We start from the raw sequence: 23,025 nt of genomic DNA on the forward strand, positions 1-23,025 counted from the left end.
AGCTCCCTTACTACCTCATTTCACTACAAGGTCAAATCACAAATGCTGCAGACATCAATCAACCGACGACGGGGCAGGCTGATGGAAAGAGGGCGCGTCGCATGCGTGGCGGAATCTCGGACGAGAGCGTCTGTCTCTTGTCATAAGCCACAGGTGCTCTCTGCCACCATCACCGCAGGCGCTGAGCCGTCTCAGTGAGACTTGATACAGCTTTGATAAGCATAAGTAAAGATTGCACCTGGGGGTCTCAGCAACTGAAGACAAGTAGTGTGGGAAGCAAATGTGGCGTTCAGTAGGGGCCGAGCAGGCAGAGGGTTTCATCAGAAGTAGAACGTGCTGGGCGGTGGCGTCTCCATCCTCTGAGGCTAGCCCTAGTTTCGTGGAGATGTTTATTATTGATAGAGGTGGATGATAGCCTTGGGATGAATTGCATAATCTAGAGCCGCCTCTAATGGATACAGGAAATGGATCAGGCTATCAGTCAGGTCCCTGTGGATGAAGGATGTGTCTGTGTTTGTATGTGTCTCTCTGTGTGCATGCACATGTGTGTATGTGTGTATTCACAGTAAGTCTGTGCAATCGTGTAGAACTGTGAACTGCAGGCGTGTGACAAATTAAAGGGGAAAAAAACGGAACCCTTGAGCCCGACAGTTAGAGGATTGTGTGGCTCTGATATGCTGTGGCAGCGGGCGGGAGGGGGAGTTTCGCCGGCATGCTTTGGTTCCACCTGTCCTACTAGACTGAAGGGTCATTGCAAATGAATATGAAGTTATTCTGTGTGATGATTTTTATCTTTTGTTAAAACATATTTATCCTGAGTGGAGTGGTCATTTTTTAGGATGACCTCTACTTTAAAACATGAGCAGTCACTGAATGGTTTAATGAGTATAAAAATGATATATTGCTTAGTTTTTCCCTTAAAATTAAGATTTACAGGTCAGACTAAAGCTGGGTGCTTTTTCAAAAATAAATACATATTAATAATCACGGAACTTTTCACATCAGACATTTTGACTTTAGGAAAAACAAAAAATTTGTAAAGCGTGACTTTCCATGATTTGATGTCATGCACCAAGCCTGGGAGATGAAAATAAGCATTAATAAGGCATTCATAATGATAAAAACCTTTGAATTAATGGTGCAAATTTGAATATTGCACGTCACATGTCTTTGCTAAGATTGTTTTTGAGATACACTTTTAGGTACTGTTATTGTAGACATTTCTGTCTAAATAATTATACTAGTTATATATATTTTATTACTATTGATCTCTGGTAACCGTAAGTGGTAATTGGTGTGCTGTTTAAACACACCAGGCAATGAAATTTAACCCATTTTCTGTTCAGAGAACCAAAGGTGTCCATGTCAGATGAACAACTTTCCAACTTGACAACAGAACTATCTGGTAAACGTCCCGTTCCAGTGAGCCAAGACACACAATATCAGGACTTTCCCCAGTGGAAAATAAAAATCATTATTGTTTTTTAGCTGCTATGAAATATCAAAATGCCACGGTGCATGAAAGGTATCTGTATTCATCTTCATCACACCTACGTCTTCAGGCAAAATAAGAATTAGCTGTTTAGAAAGAAAGAAAAAACACATTGTAAGGTTGGAATCTAAATGCACTTAATACGCGACAGATGGAACTTTAATTTAACTTTATTTTGCAAAGTAGACCCAACAGTTTTTTGAGTCAGTTGTTAAGCTGTGCTGTTGTTTGAGTCATGAAGTTTGGGTTTTGTGTCAAAGCCAGGAAAGGTTATCCACAGTTAAATCATGGAAGAGCTGCTGCTATGGTGAGGCTGTCAGTGCAGGAAGGAAGAAAAGGTTCATATTTTCCAATTAAAAGAAAAGCTGATCATTATAATGCTTCAAACAAAGTTTTATAGATCCTGGACTGTCAAGCATGTTTTCTTTGTCCAAGTGATTGCAATGAGCTTATTTTGGAGATGGAAATGAAAACGTCAGCGTTGCACATGTTAACCAAAGAACCGGGGATAACATAATAAACATTTAAAAAGGTGAAATTCTTCCGGCCTATCAGGTGCAACAACGTGAGCAGGTGAGTCAGAAAGTTGTCATTTGAGTCACCCACACAGTTGTCAGAATAGATTAAATCAGGTACAACAAGCAAAAAAACACCTGTGTGGGTGGACGGCGGATGTATCAGATCTTTAGAGAAGGCACTCCAAATAACTGCTAATAACGATTAAATAAGGAAGCAAAAGCTCTGTTAGAAACAGAAATAACAGAGACAGCGACCAGCTGAGTGCCCAAGCATGCATATCAAATGGTTCACTGACATCTATAAGAAGTATGTGTTAAATGTCAGAACACTAATTATGTCAGTCAGGGCAGTCTTTGTGTTGTAATTAAATTTGTCCTCCCAGGAAGCATATTATTACGACACATTATTTTTTAACTCAGAAGGTTTTATTAAAATCTCACATTTGTTCTGTTCTGGAAATTCTGAAAGTCTTGAAGGAAATAAAAACAATCAGTTTGAAACTACAACCTCAGTTCCAAACTAAGATAAAGCACTATGGATAAAAACAGAATGCAATGATTTGCAGATCTCATAAACCCAGATTTTATTCACAAGAGAACCCATCAAAGATTAAACTGTTCCATTTTAAGAAAGAAATAAGGTCATTTTGAATTTGTTGGTAGCAACATAGCTCAAAAAAGTTGTTTACTACTGTGTAGCATCCTCTCTACTTTGAACAACAGTCCAGAAACATCTGAGGAGATGAGCTGCTGGACTTTGGGGAGAGGAAAGTTTTCCCATTCTTGTCTTATAGAGGATTCTAGCTGCTGAACAGTCCTGGGTCTTTGTCATATTTTTAGTTTTCAGATGTTTTCAGTTGGTTAAAGGTCTGGACGGCCAGGCCAGTTCAGCACCCAGCCTGTTGCGCAGTATTATCTTATTCTTCTTTAAACCACAGGACATGTTGTCCCTGTTTTATCAAAAAGAATTTCAAATTTTCATTTGTCTGCTCACAGAACAGTTTTGCTCTTGGCCTCAGTTCATTTTTAAATGAGCTTTGATCCAGAGAAGGTAGTAGTATTTCCAAATCAACTACACATATGGTTTCTTCTTTGCATGATAGAGCTTTAACCTGTGAACTGTGTGGAAGTGACCATTAGTATCCAGTATTAATTTTTCAAACTTGTCACTGGCACAAAGAGATTTCTCCAGATTCTTTAATTCTTTCAATGATATATAGGACTGTAGAAGATGAGATATTCTAAGTGCTTGGAAATTCAAGTTGATGGACACAGTGTTTTGTAGATTGGTGAACCTCCGTCTCTTTAAGGTTATCTTTACATACCCAGTGATGTTGCCAGTGAACTTTATGCATTGCAAAATGTTCTCCCACCTGTTTTCACTTTAGTACCACTTACTTTTCCACTCATTTGGTGGAAGCCCCATCCCAACCTTTTTGAGACGTGCCTTTGCCAATAAATTCAAAATAAACAAATATTTTTCTTAAATGGCACATTCTCGTTAATATTATTTGTTTTTTTTATGAAAAAGGAAAATGTCTCAATTTGATGTTGTTTCTGTGTTCTAGGGTTAATATGATTTTTAAATTATTGGACTACAATATTATTATATATGAACACACAGATATTCATTATAAACTAAAATATTATTTCTGACCAGTCAAAACTCGGTATTTACCAAAGCTAGAAACACTACTTGTGTTTAATGTCAAATTTTATTTAGATTTTATCACCCATGTAGCCTGTCTTAAGCTAATCGCACATATAATTTTTGGATTACAAACCAAAGCAGACATTTTGTGGTGAAACATAACTGGCATCAGGGTGGTTTGTGAAAACCACCAGAGCAGCCAAAAGGTAATGGAAGCATTAAAGCATCTATAAAGAATCAATAGTTACCTGCAGCAGTGCTGTTCACTCAGCATGTGGAGCTATTTTCTGCAGGGCTGTTGCACAGACTGGGACTGTCTGTACATTTTTTTACCCTACAGAAGTGAAGCCAGCAATTAGCCACACTTTAGAGCAATGTCACATTTACCACTGAAAAGAAAATGCAGGCGAGAACACAATATCCACCCGTTTCCTTCATTACATTTTTAAACACTGCGGGTGCTTCTCATTATGCTAACATATATCATTACTTCCTTGCATCCTCTCCTCAGTGTGCATCTGATGCAGGATACATCGGTTTTTCCTCACTTTCACTTCTCTCTGTTAGTAAATGGTAAATGGACTAGTATTTACGTAGCACATTTCTAGTCTTACTGACCACTCAGCGCACTTTTACACTACAAGCCGCATTCACACTGCACTTAGAAGCTTTTATCTCTCACATACACTCACATGCCGATGAATGCAATTTGAGGTTCAGTATCTTGCCCAAGGACACTTTGACATCCAACCAGGAGATGACCTGTTCTACCACCTGAGCCACTGCCACAGACGTTTCTTGTCTTCACAAGGTGCATTTAAGGGATTGGAACATTCTCAGTGATTCTCATTCTCAGTGGATCTGGAATAATTTCCTGGTTATGCAAGTAGAAAAGATCCAAGGAAGCATAATTTAGCAAACTGAGAAACAAGCTGTTTCTTTAAATGAATAAATATAACTTCATTGAAAAAAGTTGACATACTGTGTGAAATACTGTTGTATAATGTTCCACAGTACATTTATTACGTTCAAGAGCAAAAAATTGTGATAACATTTTTAATCCACATTGTCCCGTTCATCCTGTTGCTGCTCATATTAAATAAGGCCAAAGTTTCAAATAACGAGGTCATCATATGTACAAAACACATCAGGCTCCACTAAAAGCTCCAAACCACGCAATTCTAGTCTAGTCTATCAAAGTCCCCTCACATACTCAGTCTAACTTTGTCATCATCCTTGTATAATTGGTTTTGTTGTCCTCTTTTGTTTTATTGTTTTTACCATTTCCTCCTGTTTTTAATGTTTGTAGTTACTTCCTGTTTCAGTTTAAAGGTTTCTTCATTGTGTGTCTTATCATGGTTGTTACTTCCTGCTGTTGCATTTCCCCCATTTTCTGATTGCCTCTGCCTTAATTGTTTTGACCTGTGCCTTGTTCCTGCCTGTGTCTATTTTTCCCAATCAGCCCATTGTGTATGTGTAGTATTGCATGATTGCACGTTTCCTTTCCTCTGTCCATTGCCTTTGTTCCTGTGCATTGTATTTGTCCCGTCGCAATTTGGGTTTCATTTACTTTTTGTGTTTTCAATATCATTTTCACAGAGCCTGCCTTTAAAGATGCATTGTAATTTATGCCTCCTCGAGTATGCAAGTGTCTGTAAATTTTGTCATCTACTTTAAACACATCTATAAAACAGTAAGGAAGTATAAAACAGTTTGACGTGTATAATAGAGGCTTAAGGTGACACAGATCACCACTTGTGTATCCTGTTAACTTATAGATAATATACAATGTTCAAAATGTGTGTTTTTGTTACATCTGAAACAGCACTCATATTTTTGGTTCTGGGAGTGTGTGTGGACAAATGTAACCAAATTTCTGACAGGCAAATTCTTTTCACTGAGGAGGTCTTAACTCCAATGAACTCCAGCTTTTCTTTCAAAGACTCCCTTTCAACTCTTTAAACTCTGCTCTAATCTCATACCCTCTATCCCCAAGACTCATCCCTTACCAACTACCACACACAAAACCATTCAAGACAAATACACAAATCTTTGCATTTCTAATGTGCACCGCTTGTCTGTCTCTTGCAACTTCTCTAAGCATCTAGTGCTACTCTTTTTTCTGTTTGTATATACTGCACATGTGTCTGTATGTTTGTCCTATCTCTACTAAATACAGAGAGAACCATCCTCAAAACATGTATTAGACTTAATACAAGCCTCTTACTTCCATGCAGTTGTCACTCCAGGTGACCTTTGCCACCTTTTAAAAAGGATGAAACAAATGGATCTGCTTTAGGCATTAATGTAGCATTTTGTACACAACTCATTTTTCTTTTGATGTCTCTACATCATCTGTTGTAATGTGTTACTGTCCAGATAGCCCAGCTGGTACACTTTAGCCTTGAGGGGTTGATATTTACTGTACTATCTTCAAACCTTCAGTCTACCTAAAGCGTTTTTGTAGAGTGAGGTTAGCCACTGAATCTATTTTTACTGTTTATAAACTTTCTGTTGCTCATATTTTCACATCATTGGTAATCTGTACTTAGTTTGGTGTCCCAATCTTTAATACAAATAACAAAAGTTGCACATCACTCACCATATATCATTTGGTGTACATTTATGAATTCAAAAGAAAAACAAGAACAATCTGAAACTTACTTGAATATGTCCAATATGTCCTTATTAACTGACAGCATCATATGAAAACAAAACACTTGACAGTCAGCTTGGCATGTAGACTCACAGAAATTGTACAAGCAAAACAGATCTCATTATTAAAGCAAAAATAAATATTTTCCCCATCGACATGGTCTTTGCAATGATTTCGTACCACGGATCCATTTTGATGGGATGCTGAATAAACAGTTCTTACAGTACAGTTTGCCTCTGGTTAAAAAAATTCCATGCAATTACATTTTTATGAGCAGTAATGTTAAAAATACAAAAAGATAGACCGAACCAATCATACTGTCACATAACCTCCTCTGTGAAGAAATCAGTGTTCTGATCTGATCACATGTTATTTAGGGCTTGGTTAGGATTGGGCGACAAAAAAGGTTAGCATTTGAAAAAGTGTTAGGCACATTCATCTTCACGGTTACAGTGATAAATACTTTGTTGAACATTTGTGGTCGTTTTAAAAGAAAATAACACGACTGTACCAGAGATGTCATGACCTTCCCCATAACTCAGTTCAGCTTCATCTTCTCCGATTTGTAAAAGTCACAGTTTATGTTATTTATGTTATATGATTGCTGTGTTTTTTGAAATTGAATTCCTCGCCCATGGGCAGATGGATGGTCCAGGAGGCGAGACTTAGTATGTGAACCGATTAAGGCTGGTTTTAGACCTCTGAAGGACTGCCACGTCCCAGATTTACACACGTTCATTTTAGGGTAAACACAATAGCCATCGAGTCTTATCATGTAAGTTTGAGAGGCTGTGAAGGAAACTAGAAAATGTGAGTTTGGATCTGAAAATCAAACAGCCTTCTTAAGACAGGCTTTTGCAATCTCCGAGACTCTGGTAGAGTTCACAACACGTCTTTGTCTACTTCTTTAGGTGTACTTCAGCGATGCACAAACAGTGTCAGATTAGCTCTCAGATCCATATGTCTCTGTGTCGCTCGTCAGACAGCTCCAGATACACTCAGACATTTCAAAAGAAGTGTCTGAAGGCCATGTAATAAATTGTTGTGCAGCACCTCGACTCCCAGCTAGGATCAGTGGACTCCATCCCCTTGAAACAGTTTTCTGCTCCCCAGGAAAATGTCAAAGTTGTCATTGAAATTCATTCTATATGCCACAGATGCTGATGAAGGGAGGGAAGTGTAGCAAAGCATTTCATACCCCTGTTTTATGTTGGGGTAATGCCTGAGATGCCTGCACAGAAAGGTTCCCAAGAGTGTCCTTCCAACAAATGAAATCCCTTCTCAGCAGTTCTGAACCACTGACTCTGTATTTAGGAGGATAGTGAGTGGGCCCACATGCACCGTTGTTCTCTTGAGATGTGAGCATGTGAGTAAAAGTTAAGTTTGCCTTGGTATAGTGCTCACAGTATCATGTAGGCTGTGGCTTTCCTCTCTGTTGCTGTTGTGCGTTTGTAATTGTTTTCCACTGTTAAATTGTCCATAAAAACTTTTCAAATGAACTTAAATTTAAATCACATGGAATTTCTCATCATTTAAAGTCAGTCACAACTACAGAAATGTGCAAAAGTCTTGAGTTATTTCTTAATATTAATATTTTTCTTCCAAGGAGCCAGAATTTAATGTGGGTTTTTGAAAGTGGTCATGAGCAATAACTTTCCAACCTTTCTCAAGGTCTTTCAAAGTGTTTCTTTGGCCATTGGTTGCTTTTTCACTTATTTTCAGTTCAGTTGAAGGTTCGTGGTTTGATCCTTTAGTCTTTTTGTTTAGGTATCCACAGTCAAGAGATGCCAAACCCCCGATGCATCCGTGTGAGTGTTTGAATCTTCGGTTAAAACCAATTGTCTTTGAACAGGTGAATGAGGCTTGTAGTAAGAAAGCACGTCAAGTGCTTGAATAGAAAAGAAGAGTAAGTACCAGTTCATTAATCACTTACAGTGGCAGTCAGTGGACTCAGGTGGACTCTGTTGGGCCTTTCCATGCTGATAGCAACCGTAAACTTGACATATTCCCACTTACAGTTTCTCAGCCTTCGGTGGTGCCCTGCTGACCTGGGGATCCATATGGGGATCCGAACCTGTCTTACCTTGCCTGCCTCTGCAAATAATCTAGACTAATAAATAGCATAAATTGCAAATAGCAAAATTATGTGATCTTGATCTTGGGCTGAACTGGCCCTTTAAATTGCATTTGTGTAGCGGTTTTGGATGAGAACAGCTAAATTAACCTGCAGTGCCCACCAGCTTTGAGTGTGACTTTGTGTTATGTAACAGAGCAGTGAAGAGGTGTTGTTAACAGGTGATTGCTTTTAGTTTTAGTATTAGCTGGCACTTCTCTTTTTTCATGTGTTTTTAGGAGAGTCATAAAATGCAATTTTTGTTGAGAGTGTCTTGGAATGCTTTACGTGGGGATTTTAATTCAGCAAGGACTTTACATGGATTTACAAGCTGTTTCAGCATGTGAGTGAATGGTCCTAGTTAGGCATTAGTCATTTATGTGATACAGTGAGAGTGGGCGCATCTGTCTAAATGTAAGCTAGCAGTAAGTCCATATGAGCTAAGGCTTTCTCAGGGAATACTGTTTGCCAGGTTTAGTGCATACACAGCAATCTCTCGCTGTGCTAGCCTGGCAGCAAATTTGCCCAACACAGCCAGTCATATCATTAGCTTATGAAATGGTCTCTGTTGATAGTAGTACAGCTGCTTTCTAAATCTCTTGCAAAGTCATAAGGGCTATACAAATATTATCATGACAGGAGCATCTGTTTAGTGACACACTGTCATGCTTGATCAGGCCACAAAGTAGAATGGATTATTTTGAAAGTGTCCCTAAATGTGTCATTATGAGTTATCCATTTCAATATTTTATAATCAAATAGTTGTGTCGTACAAAAGCACAAGGAGCTTATCTTTTTTAAAATATTTTTTAAAGTAAAGTTTCAGTATGTTCAAATTTGTATTTGTAGTTGTGTTATTTTAACTTTTCACTTCCAACATCAAGAAAACCTGATTAGTAAAAATTTTAACACTTCTTCACATCTTTTAAGGCCTAAAGCTTACTGCTTGGGAGCTTACTGGTAGATCGCCTGCTGGTAGCTCATAATAGGCCTTTGATGAAGAGTAAATAAGCAGACAAATAGCAGCTTATGAGTATATCAATGGTGATTACTAACAGGGAGCCTCTGCTGGTTGACATGGTAGCTTATTCCATAGGGTCAACATATTGACTGCTAGGTATCAATGATGTTTTGTCTTTAATTACTGTCCTTTCTGTCTCTGATAATTATTTCCACTAAAGAATCTGCAATCAAGTTTGAAATCTAAGTTTAGATGCTGATGTCATGGAATTCAAGGTGGATGTAAGGTCTTAATTTGTTTCCATCTGCATGTTGAACTCCACCCAAACCTCTAACACGAGGCTGTGGTTTGGCCATGAGTTTTTATGTGCAAAACGTGGCAAACGCCAGTTCTGTGTAAGCTTTGCCAATTTTGAGATAGCAAACTTGCAGTTATATATCTGCAAAAAAACAGCCAGGATGGAGACAGCGTCGATAAATCCAATATCTTTGGTTTTCCTGGTGATTAAATGACTAAATATAGAGTTGTAGATGCTTAAAGGATATAATGATGTTAATGATGATAATAATAATGATAATAAGAAGAATAATGATATTGATATTATGGGAAAAGGATATTATTTAATTGTTGTAGACACCGCATTGCACTGCATCTCCTACACTGTTATTGCTCCAGTCAGTACTGTTTTCATTAAAATTCATTGAGTTGAGGAGGACTTGAGGAGTTTTTTTCAAGTTTCCTTCAGCTCAAGTGCTTAAGGCTAGCATGATCTAGATGAATGAGAGCCTACACAGATATATTTTCATTCACTTAACAAAGACTCGGTGTCACCAGTGGCTGTAAGGTGCTGTATTCAGAGACTAGCACATCTGTTGTTCAGCATGCCCTTTAAATTTCCAAGAAAACACACAAAGTAGATTTTTTTCATTGAAATCATCCATTGTATGGTTGTCATGAAATGGAAAGTATTCAAAGAGACCAAAGCCATTTTCATTGCGAGGCTGTAAATATGCTTAGTTCTTCTGTAAATCTGGGCATTTTACAAAAAAAAGGACTTACTCCCTCTTGGAGTCAGCCTCAAGTGGCCAGTCCATAACTGCACTTTTTGCACTGAACTCCTCTGGCAACCTAAGAGGTCTGACTTGATCCACATTAGATCACCATCAGTCTCTATGACTGGTTCATAGCTGAAAGAGAAATATTTGTCTCAAATACATGCCCCATAAGGAGTCTCACTGACAACACCCATGTTGCCATCTTTTTTTTTTTTGCAAATTTGCCAAAATTTAAACACCTGAAGCCTACAAAACATGAATTAAGCATTCTGAGAGCCTATAACTTGATTAATAGCATTGCTCAAAGGTAGGGATGGGAAACGAGAACCGCTTCTTGTAAAGAACCAGTTCCTAGTAGTTCAGAATTGTTAGGTAGAATCTATCGGCAAGCAAACTATCTGTTCCACTTGTGCTAGCGCAACAATCGGCTGATTTCAGTCCTCATTAGGATAGGCATCTGTGTTGGTGTGCAGGACTCTAATATATTTTTTATATTTTTAAATAGTAATTACGAGACCATGTGTTTCAGGTCATAATAATAATAACTGCATTACTTTTAAGAAAAGTATTCAGTGTAATATGTGAAATATATACATTTTTTGAGTAACAACCCCAACACTGATCACAACAAAGAGGGGAAATACCTCCAGCATGCACAAACATTTGACCACACAGCATGCGATCAATTTGTACGAATCTTTAATACGCTGCTTAGAGATGATGATGATTCTCAAAGCGGAACGAATGAGAACTCCCATCCCTACACAAAAGGAACCAAGTTGTTGAAGGCAGGTCCTTAAATCCGACCAGCTTTCATTGGCATCCTGCTACAAGAATCAGAAAGTGAAAACTTGATAGATAGATGACTTAGTGGTCTCATTCAATTCCATTCAGTTTTATTTCAGCGAATGGAATTCTCAACAGTTGCCTCGAGCCACAAGAGTGTCAGACATACATACCACTGACCCTGGAGCAGAACATTGTACAGATTAACTCGGAGCGATTCATGTTGGGAAATCAACATGAAATGCTACAAAACTACAAAGAGATGTGAAAACATCAACAAAGACAAAGAGTAAATGGGCTGCCCTCCTCCCACATGAGGATACCAGTCATGCTGGTATACTTATGGCTGCTGCAGAAGATGTTTGAATGCATTTAAGGAGCAATTTGGGTTCAGTGTGTTGCCTAAGGACATACTGGCATGTGCAAAAGAGGAGCTGGGGATTGAACCTTCCACTTAGAGTGCAAGGCCCTGCTATGCCACCTGCACCTCACCATCCAATCAGATAAACTTGACAATAATGGATTGAATGCTTGAATCTATGTAGGAGGGATGGTGGTCTTTGATATTCCTGTCTTTGCTAAGAATGTTTTTTTCCCAAACTATCCTTAACTTCAGGCTATTTGGAGACACACAGAGGAGCTATTAAATGCTATTATTTAATATTTAAATATTTAAGTTGTGTATTTGGCATTTGTTACACCGAATAAATTAATGTTTTTTCATACTGGTGGGAAGCCTTCCTGCTGCTGGGAGCAGAGATGGGCAGTAACGCGTTAGCCTACTTGTAACGCGTTACTGTAATCCGATTACTTTTTTCAAGTAACGAGTAATGTAAGGGATTACCATTGCAAAAACGGTAATTAGATTACCGTTACTTTCCCGTAGGAACGCTGCGTTACTGCGTTACTAAAACCGTGAGTTTTTTGCGAGAATGTCTCATTATAGTGACGTAAACGAGTGCGACTTTCGTGACAACAGCTGTCTGCAGATCAACAATGGATAATATATCAAGTACGGGAGAGAGTATGAGGATGCAGCGTTTAAAACGTGGAAGTACTGACCTTACTTTGAGTTTGATTCCATAAAAAGTGACAAAAACATTAGCGTCCGTTGTGCGTGGGAAGAAAACTTCTTTTTACAGCGAAAAAAACCCCCTTAACTTCCAAGCAAGCACCGAGTGCGCTACGACTGTAATGGGAAATTGACAGAGAAACTCGCGGAGTCTTCAACTGACCGCTGCGGCACACCTGCACCAGGGCACACCTCCGCCTACCCCAGTCCTGCTTTACAGGTGAAAATAGAGCAACTAGCCTGTGTTTTACTTGCATCTATTTGAAAGAGTGAGTGTAAACACACAAAAAAAATTATTTTATGTGCTGGAATGTGCAGAAAATAGGTTTAAATGTTAAACAAATTTCTTCCAGTCAGAGAATGTTGCATATAATTTAATTTTTGCTTGATGCATAAAGTTAAAAGATTAAAACTAATAAAACAAGTTTTAAAAAGAAACTTTTCCATTTGATTACATTTTGTATGATGGATTATGCAGAAAAAGTAGAATTGGGCTGAAAGATCTATCGCTTTATCACCTATTCAGGTTGTAAATCGTGTTTTTAAAAAGTAACTAAGTAACTAAGTAATTAATTACTTTTGAAAATAAGTAATCAGTAAAGTAACGGGATTACTTTTTGGGGGAAGTAATCAGTAATTAGTTACTGATTACTTTTTTCAAGTAACTTGACCAACACTGGCTGGGAGTAGTTAAATGAAGATGATTTAGACTAACTGAGTTTGCTGGTGCAATCGTGACGACTAAAATCATTTACTTTCTTTCAATTAAATAAAATCTGATTCTTTTTTTTTTTAATGAAGTGGTCCCACAATATTTTTGCTGATTGTGTTTAGATTAGGTGATAACCTTCTACATGTGTTCTACAGATACTGACACACTTCTTTAGTCAGTTCTGGAAACCTTTATTCACAATTCTTCAGTCCTTGTGCCATAACAGGTGACGTTTTTTAACCTATACTTATGTTGGTGTGTCTGCATTGCTGATCATGTTGGACTTGGAGCTTATGAAGATCGGGAAAAAGCTAATTTTCCTGATATGCAGAGTAAGAAATGATGGAGTCTGCACATGGACTATCAGAGCTATGAAAAAAATAGAAAAAAAATGGCCTATGTCCACACCGGCAGAATACTGAGGATTGTGTTAGCAAGCAAGATAGAATTGCAGACTATTCCATTATCCTTGTGATAATCAATATACTGTGTTTACATGCTACCAAGCAGATCTATCAAAGCTATTGCAGTGTGTGTCCCTGCAATGTGTAGTTACATCTCTGGAAAGGTGCACATCAAGCTATGCACAGGTTACCGAGTGTGCTTGCTGTGCATAGATTTTGCACAATAACTCTAGTTTATAAGTTTAACACATAAAAAGAGGGAAAAAAACCAAGCAAAGCACTGTGAAACTTTAAGGGCTTAAATGTCTGTTTTTTTGCTGAAATTTTATCATATTACGTTTCAGTGTGGGCTTTCTCCTCTCTTGCTCTTCGATTCCCTGTGACTGTAATATTTTAGTACATTTCTGGTTATGTGTTTCATAATATCATCAGAGAGAAATGTAAGTCTATTAAGTTTGTTTTAATGTTTACACACAGTACTAAGGACTTTCACTGTAAAACACGTTTAAAGCCAATAAAGAAAAGTGAGAGTTTGGCTTGTTAGAGGTTTGTCTGCTTGCTCAAATTTTCACTTAATTATATATATGTATAATGAGAACATAATAGCCCTGTGATGGGCCGGTGTTCTGCGTGTGGTGTACCCTGCCTTTCACCTTATGACAGCTGGGATAAGCTCCAGCCTAGCAAGAGAAAAGTGGATTTCCAACATATAAATGAGTGCATTAGTGGGGAAAATTATTCAGTTTGCCTCAACCTGGACTTCCACTAATCATCAGAATGTAACCCCCCTGCTATTCTGTGGCCAACAAATGCGTTAGTGTGACTTCAGTGCACTTGATTTGCAATGTGGGACTAATTTTTGCTCGTAATGAAGATCATTTTTCAGAATGCGGAGATAGCAGCGTTCAGGGGGAGGGGGGGCTCTGCTGGACGGATGGATGTGTCATTTGTTTTCTCACTTATTGATGCTGATATCCTGTCATGTTTGTTCTTGTTGCGTTTTGCAGAGCTCTACCCCTCAAATTGGCACGCTCCTTCCCTCTGCTACATAGTCACGCACTGATGCGTGCACCCGCCTTCACTTTCTATCTCTCCTCTCCTTTGTCTCCCACTCGCGTTGTTTGCTCTCGTGTGGTTTCACTTGTGCGCATCCCTCGCCACTCCCGCACACTGTCCTCCTCGTTCTTTAATTGCTGTCATTGCTATCGCCCTATCATCCACATCTCTTGCACTATTTGTCCTTCTTTTTTCCTCCATTATCTTCTCCACATTCACTTCCTGCTTTTTAACTCCGTATTCTGCCTGCTCCTCTCGCCCCCCTCCTCCTCCCACCACCACCTGTCTTTTTTTCCACCCCTGTCAGCCAGCAGTTATGTCGGATGTATGGTGAAGTGAACACTGGGAGCTGTTATCGAGGCACAGGATGAATGATGATGGTTCTGCTTGTTTTGCTAGGTTGTGTGTTGTGACCTGGTAAGGAGCAGATGCTTTTTTTTTTTTAGTACAAAGTGCTCCGATGGTGGATGCATTGGTTGCTTTGTCTGTGTATGTGTGTCTGTCCAGGATCCCAGGCAGGTAGGGAGACAACAGGTACTGGCTGCAGTCCCAAAGCTTAGCATTTCAAACTCAAATGAGGAGGGCTGAGGCTAGGCAGAACCACAGCAGCCCCTGCAGGAGGTTTGTGGAAATTAGATTTACTGTGACAAAATGCAGAACGGGTGCAAATGACATGAAGTGGAAGATTAGAGACTGGTCTACATGTATGCATACATGCTGGATCACATGCTGCAAATGTAACTCTGATGAGCTATACGTATCATCAAATGCATTTAAGTTCACCCGTGTGGTTGTCTTCCACTTTTCCTGTCAATAAGGCGTTCCCATACCATATTCTCTAACACACATAAACAGAACCATTAGCACCTCTTCTGTTGTGGTATTTTCAGTCAAGACGCCACACAACTGTCCGGGTTTTGTCAAAGTGGAGCCGCAGGGCAGCGTCTGCGACTTCTGCAAAGCTTGAGCCAGCGGGCACATAAGGCTGCGCCATATGGCCCTGGCCACTGGCCCCCACTTCTCTGTCTGCAGAGAATTGCAGAGGATCAAATTTTCTCACCTTCTGTCTCATTCACCCCATCTCATTAACATAATCGCATCGTTTTCCTCCTCCACAATCTTCCCTTCGATGGTGCTGTTTTTCAAGCGCACATCGCAGACTTTTCTGACACCTTTGTCTTGTTTTTTTTGTTTTTTTTGTTGTTTTTGTTTTTTCATTTCCATTCCGCTGACAGTAATCTTGCCTGGCATAGAGTTAAGTGCAACAGCTGACAGCTTATATTTGCAGACTGCTAACGTCACACGGTGCTTGTTATCAACGCATTAAAGGATCAAAGCTGCAGGGCTCTGACAAGGGCTACAACAAGGATGCCTTTGTCTCTGATGCGGTCATGCGCTGCTTAAAGAAGTGCCGTGTGGAGAAATACGAGTCAGGAAAAAGTTTGAAACCAGTAACCTTAGCTCACTCCCTGCCTCGCTGTCACTTCAAGAGAAGTCCCAGAAGAATAAAAAGAAGTTGGCAGATGAGCGTCAACATTTCTTTTTTCCAACAAGAATAGCTGAGGAAAAGTTGAAAGATTCAGCCAAGATGAAGAAGTCGAACGTTTCACATCTTTTCCCGAATGTCTTACTTTATGTTTGGCAATCTATTTCTGCTCCCTGGCTGTCTTACATATGGTCCGCCTCACCTAAAACACAAGAGATCCGATCCAACATGCTGTAAGGGACCAATAACACGCTCCTCTAAGCCAACACTTGAGTATTTTTTTGGGTGAGACTTTTAATTTGCACACAGCTGCAGCCTCCGTCTTGCACCTCCTCTTGGAGAGATTGAGGTTTTAAATCCTCGCCCCCTCCTCTCATCACTTCTCTCCTTTCCACGGGGGTGAGAGCCAAATACTGAGGAAGATCAAGAGATGGGTTGAGGGAGTTTTCACGGGAAAGAAGGCACTCTTAAAAGACGCCCGCAGGGTTCTGCCGGGCAGCTTTCCCTTCAGTTGCATCACGCCTGGCATGAAGCGAGAGTCCCCAGGTTAAGGACAACCCAAGCCAGATGGGAGAGAGTGTGAGAGTGGTGCTGGTGGTGGTGGGGGGGTTAGGCAGAGGGGAGTGATAGTGGATGGCAAAAGCAGTGCGGGCCCTGCAGTAAGCTATTCCAAGCGCCTTTGTGGGCTTGCCATTTTTTTCATTCTCTCTCGGTCGCCTTTGAGGGGATTTTTTTATCCTTCTCCTTCTCTCGGTCTGTGTCCCCATTTCTTCTCCTCTTTCTTTTTTATTTCATGATGTTCCCTTTTTTTCCGTGTATGCCTCGGTTTCTTCAGGCGCTGTGGTTCTTTTTTATCGTGCCAAGTTTGTTGAGCCAGGGCCCTGTCTTTGCCTCTCCCTTTCTGGCCGTCTGCATCTCATTTCTGTATTTTTACTTTTCTTTCATTACCCCTCAGTCTCCTCCTGTCTCACCCTCATCCATTTCCACTGACTCCTTCTCCCCGTTAGCCCAATTTCACCCATCGTTTTTGCCTATCGTCTTTTCTACAGCCTCTTTCCTTCCTGCATTCCAATCCCTTTGATCAGAAGCCAGTGTGCAGCTTCACTTTCCCTACTATACTCCCCCCTTTTACTGTCTTTTGTGTGCTTTCTGCCATCTTCTTTCCCCCAGCTTGTTAAAAAGTGTTCACACTTGATCATTATCATCCGTCTGGTTTCCTGAATGGATGGTTATTTTTGCTCTTTTCCTTGTGGGTATCAGATGGGTATGTGTGTATCAATTGTCCTTCACACTTAGTTAGCTTAATCTGAAATGCAGTTTATGCCCTCGTGCTGTTTTTCCGGTCCTTTCAGGCCTTTCACAATCAAGCCCCCTAAACAACAGAGTTGCTGAATCCTTTCTGTTTTGTCCCCAAACAGCAAAACTCATGTGGTAAAACGCAGGGCAGCCAAGTTTCCCTCCCGGGCTCTCTGTTCTCATCTTTAGCATGTTTTCAGTACAGAGGTCACTGATGTTGTTAGTCTAAAGTCTAAAAGCCTAAAAGCTTTTCAACGAGGTCACTTTTTCTGGTTCATACTGTTTTAAGAGTTGATTATGGCATTTCAAAATCTATTCACTTTGGCAGCCATTTTCAACCAACTCACATGCCTGATTAAGTATGAACATTATCTTAGCCTGTAGCTACTAGAGTGCAGGGTTGATTGGTTATTATTTGCCTGGGCGGGTCAGATGAAGTTGAAGGGTGTCGAAGATGCTAAGTTAAGTTAAAGCTCCAACACTGCAAGGTAAAGAGAATCAGCTAAATCAGACATCACACTCTACTTTACTCTATTCTCGTGCCAGTTTCTTAGTACAAAGTCTGCATAAAGCCCATGGAGGCAATTGTCTGGAGAATTCCCAGCGAGCATAATCACCACCCCTTACCTAAGCTAATGGGAGTTTCTCTCTAGTTGAGTACACAGGCGGCATGAAGAGTGTCCTGTTGTGCGCTAAATATAATAAAGCACAAGTTCTGACAATGTTCAGACCTCATTCTACTGATGCTGTACTAAGCAATAAAGAGGAAAATAAATCTGGGTGCATTTCCTGAAATGGCCACTTGAGGCTGGCTTCAAAAATGAGATCCATCCATCCATCCATCCATTTTCTTCTGCTTATCCGGGGCCGGGTTGCGGGGCAGCAGCCCAAGCAGAGAAGTGAGATGCTTGTGTTAATTTGCTCAACTTTACAGGAGAACTAAACATCATGTAACCTCATACAATAATAATTTCACTGATCATGACAACTGCCCTACAATGTGATGTGATTTAAAAAAACACTATAAGGTTCAGAGTTATGGTTTTCTAAAGGAATGCCTGTTTTCGATCAGTTGTTGATGCTTAACCTGCTAGCTGGGCCTTTTATTTATATTTGTACTGTTTTGAATCATTTCCAATGTAATGATCTGATGTGTAATGATACATAATTTTTTGTACTGAAAGGACGATCCAAGAAGTATGCACTCAGATGATGCACACATGGTAAATGGAGTGGTACTTATATAATAATAATAATAATACATTTTATTTGAAAGCGCCTTTCAAAACACTCAAGGTCACTGTACACAGTAGAGTAAAAAGCAACATAAAAGCAAAGAGTTTACACAATCATAAAACATAAACAAATTTAAAATAGCAAAGTGGAGAGGTTATGTGGGATAAGCTATTTTGAACAAGTGGGTTTTGAGTTGGGACTTAAAGAGAGAGAAGGTAGAGATATTTCTTAAATCAGGAGGTAGGGAATTCCAGAGTCGTGGAGCAGAGCAGCTGAAAGCCCTGCTCCCCATGGTGACAAGACGGGGGGAGGGGACGGAGAGTGAAAGGGAAGAAGAAGACCTGAGACAACGAGATGGGGCGGTGATGTTAACCAGATCAGAGAGATATGGAGGAGAGAGATGATGAATAGCTTTAAATGCGTACAAGAGTATTTTGAAATTGATATATTGATAAAAGTGATATATATAACACTTTTTTCCTCTAACTGAACATTCAGAGACCTTTTAACTACTATTCGCATTCACCCATTCACAAATATCCATTTATACTATTCTCTTATTCTGCCCGATCACACAATAGTTGCATCAGCAGGAATTTGGGGTTTTCTTTCACTTCAGTATGTGGGCTGAAAGAAACCACCAAACTTCCAACTAGTAGAGTGCTCGTGCTTCTTGAGCCACAGTTGGCCCAATCTAGGGCTGCAACTAGCTAACATAGCTAGTTAGCACTAGCACTAGCTAGCTTTAAATCCTGGCCGAGCAATTCAATATGCAGTTTGCATGTTGTCGCAGAGTCTCTGGCTTCCTCCTGTAGTCCAAAAACATGCAAGTTAGGTAAATTGGCTGTAAATAGCTGTCGGTCTCCATGTGCTAGCCCTGCGATGGCTTGTTGACCTATCCAGGGTGTACCCTGCCTCCTGCCCTATGACAAATGGGACAGGCACCGCCATAACCCTGATATGGAAAAGTGGAAAAATACGGATTTTTCTCCCCTGCAGTTTGCTGTTTCCAGATCTCGAAGGCCTACTCCTTCTAAAAATTAGAATATGCAATGGAGCATATAACGAGTGTCAAAAGCTGGCAGCTTAGCACATCATGACATCTTGCTTTTGACCCCTTTTTTGTTAACCATCTGCCAAAGCGGACTACTGAAACTGACACCGGAAAAATATTGTGCTAATGGACAGGTGTGAAGAGGAAGGAGTGAAAAAGTCAGAGCTTCAAGTGTCACAATTTGTTACTCCAACCAATATTAGACTAAATGGGGTTTTTTTACTGGAAGGAAGGAAGAGGATAAAAAATATTCTTTTTCTCCAACACTATGCTTTTACAAAGTTGGCTTGACATGTGACCATAAACACAGACTTACTTGAATATGTTGTTATTGCCAGTCTGTGTTTACAATAGGTCCATTTGTGAAAACCATGCAGCGATCCATGAGGGCACAGAGATGATTTAGCTGTGAGAAAACAGATTTCAGAGCAATCCATTAGAGACTTAAAGTAAAAAAAGGAAGTGGAGACAAAGAGCCGTGAGCTCCTTAGCTTCATCCCTGTGGGGAATATCCAGTGAGCCTCTTGTCCTTGCGATGTCACACCCAGCAGGAACACATTTTCACACATTCCCCATTTTTCAACACTTTTATATTTAATCAGGTTACGGGCTGTGACTACCGAGCAACAATTTCTCTGGACCTTCTGATAGCTGTTCTTTCTTCCCAGGGAATAGTGGGTAATATTTCTCAATTGAATAATCACGTTTGTTATTCCTACAGTGCGGCAACAGTGAATCGATTTCAAATCAAATGAATATCTCTCCTCTACAGCCAAAAAAATGAAAACTAAGACTCGGCCCTCCAGTGCCATCAGTCATCTGAAAAATCATGACTTACTCCATAGCCAACAAACCATGTGAGGAAAATGAATGAGTAATGTTCTCATGTACCGTAGTAGCTATTTTTCTGAGTGCCCTTGAGCAAGTCACTTAACCTCCTACTGCTCCAGTGGAGCAACAAGAGGTGTGCAGCTTTTCAGAAGTCTGCAGTGTGAATATAATCCATTAACAAAATCTATGGTGCTAGTTTTTTGTTTGTTTTTTACACTTATACTGATTTTCGGTACGCATCAGTTCATAATTAAACACAATTCAGAGGAGCACTTACCCAGCTATTCTTTCTTTTTGCATCTTGTTTTTTAACACCTACGCTGGACTGAAGTTTGTCATTCTCCAAACTAATTCAAAAATCGGTCAATCTGCCAGATGTGCGATGTGTTTTAGTATGATAAGATTTTAGCTCACTTACTCCTTTTCTACACTGGTAAATTACCATTTGGATTTTTTGCTGTTGGACAAAGTGTGAACAAAGCAAAATATGTTTTGATTTCAGGGCAGTTTCAGATTTTCAATAGACGATGATCATGGCGGAAAGGATATCTAATAATACAAAAGCTAGTCAACGAGCCAAAGTCATTCTTAGCTTTCTTTGTTGCCGTGTTCTGTTGATCTTGTGGTTTAACGCAGGGCGGTGTGAATGGGGTAGGTGCAAGGTGCTGTTGGTGGCGGCTACAGATGGCTTATTAAATCAGAGTAAATAGTGTAAAAATGACATTAAAGACTGTGCAGCATATTAACTGTTAAATAAAAAAAGCATGAGTGTGAGGGTCTCGAGCTGACTTTGGGGTTTGTGTTGTCTCAAAGTGAGCGAATGAAGTCACCACGGCAACAGGAACATGAATGACGTTACCTTTCTTTAGTCACCCGTAAAGTGAGTGCAGTTTAGTAGTTAATGAAAGGGAAGTGAGTCACAGTAAACTGGAACATGTGACTGTAGCTGTGACTAGACTGGTGCTTGTACTATAATATCTATATAATCAGCTATAATGTGCCAACTTTAATTTTTTCAGGTATCATGGTTAGAATCAGCACCAGTATATCTTCATCAGGCAGTCTTAAAGAACTTCAAACACTGCATGATCTTGCTAATGTGAGGCAGATATATTTATGGTTAATTGGGGTTAATTTTGCTTAAAAAGGTATTGCATGGCTATGTTTCTGGTGCTTAATCGTCATTCTAGCAATGGTGAAGGAGTAGCATAGAAATGTTACACTGAAAATGAGGTTTTTTTAGCTGTGCGAATACATCCTAAGCAGTTTAGCTGGTTAACATACTGTACATACTATGAATTCAATACTGGGCTCTTCCACCCATCTCACTTGAGTTTAGCTTATGTGCATCTGACGCAGCACTTTGTTACTCGGCTTAAATAGACGTGGATGTTTTGGAGAAAAGCCCTGCTGAAAAATGAGCGCACTGACAGAAAACCAGTGTTGAGGAGCAGTGGATGTCAAGGTGTTTCTGTTACTTGAACTCTTGAGGGCACTAGTTCTGTGCTGTTTGAAGTTTTCCTCAAGTAATAATAATGAACTCTGGTTTTTACAGTTGAGTCACACTCTTATAAATATGCCAGCTTAGATACCCATTCAGTTTTCTTCGTGTCCCCTTACATACGTCAGGGCGTACTCCACTGTCTCTTTAACTTGACATTGGTAACAATGGCTAGTTTCTCGAGCTATTCAAGCTGGCGTGGCCAATTTGTAATCTGCTTATAATTTCAAACAGGAAGCAGAAGATTCTTATAATATTATCTGACTGTACCACATTGGGTAAGAACAAAGTGGAGATTTGCACTGTTTTCATGTAGATCTCAACTTCATTTCTTAGCTAACAATGAACGTGTTATGGTTTGTCCTTGTACAAGAAGCTTTCAGTATAAAGGTGCGCCAAAACCCCTTAACCGAAATACTGAAGAACTTAGTGGGATTAATAAAGGAGAACGCTGGAATTAAAGAAAAGCATTCCAAGTTGATCATCAGGCTTTTTGAAGTATTGGATTTAAAAGCAGATCTTTTTTCCTGTTTGTGCCGTTCAGCAGTGGTCTGCACAGTGTTGTTGGTCGCTCGATAAATGTTCAATGTGAGCAATGTAGGCATCAGCTGTTGCTTTATTACTCTGCCAAGCTGGTTATGTCTTTGGTGGAGTTTGCATACGTGTCATTCTTTTCAGTGCTGAGATTGAAGAGTATTCAAATTGGGAATTGAAGGCAGTGGCTTCCCTGCAGAATTCTGAAGGCTCAAGTGTTTACTTGAGGACACAGACTCACTATATCACTTTAGTTTAACCTTGTCCCTTTTACATGCTCCTTTTCTTACCTGTTTTCTTCTCTCCTCTCTGCAGTGCAACAATGACTATGTCCCTGTGTGTGGCTCCAACAATAAGAACTACCAGAACGAGTGCTTCCTGCGCAGGGATGCCTGCAAGCAGCAGTCTGAAGTGCTTATTGTGTCAGAAGGCGACTGTCCTGCTGGTATGTACATTTACCTTATGGTGCCTACACACAAACACAAACCCATACACGCGTGGATATGGATGCAGAGGAGTTCTGATACCAGCACACTGAACACATGCGCAAGCAGCCGTGTTTGGATTTAATATATTCAAGAGGTTTCACGGCTATCTGTAAGCATGCATAT

General features: G+C 39.9%; 1 protein-coding gene across 1 annotated transcript in view; it reads left to right on the top strand.

Moving 5' to 3' along the window:
• tmeff2a (transmembrane protein with EGF-like and two follistatin-like domains 2a) overlaps positions 1–23,025 on the top strand; it is a 129,016-nt gene that overhangs the window by 27,150 nt on the left and 78,841 nt on the right. The window contains exon 3 of the mRNA XM_005450459.4: positions 22,730–22,859. Within this exon, the coding sequence (XP_005450516.1) occupies positions 22,730–22,859 (130 nt within the window). The remainder of the gene's footprint in view (positions 1–22,729; positions 22,860–23,025) is intronic.

Source organism: Oreochromis niloticus, linkage group LG16 (genome assembly GCF_001858045.2).
Source record: "Oreochromis niloticus isolate F11D_XX linkage group LG16, O_niloticus_UMD_NMBU, whole genome shotgun sequence".
Taxonomy (NCBI): domain Eukaryota; kingdom Metazoa; phylum Chordata; class Actinopteri; order Cichliformes; family Cichlidae; genus Oreochromis; species Oreochromis niloticus.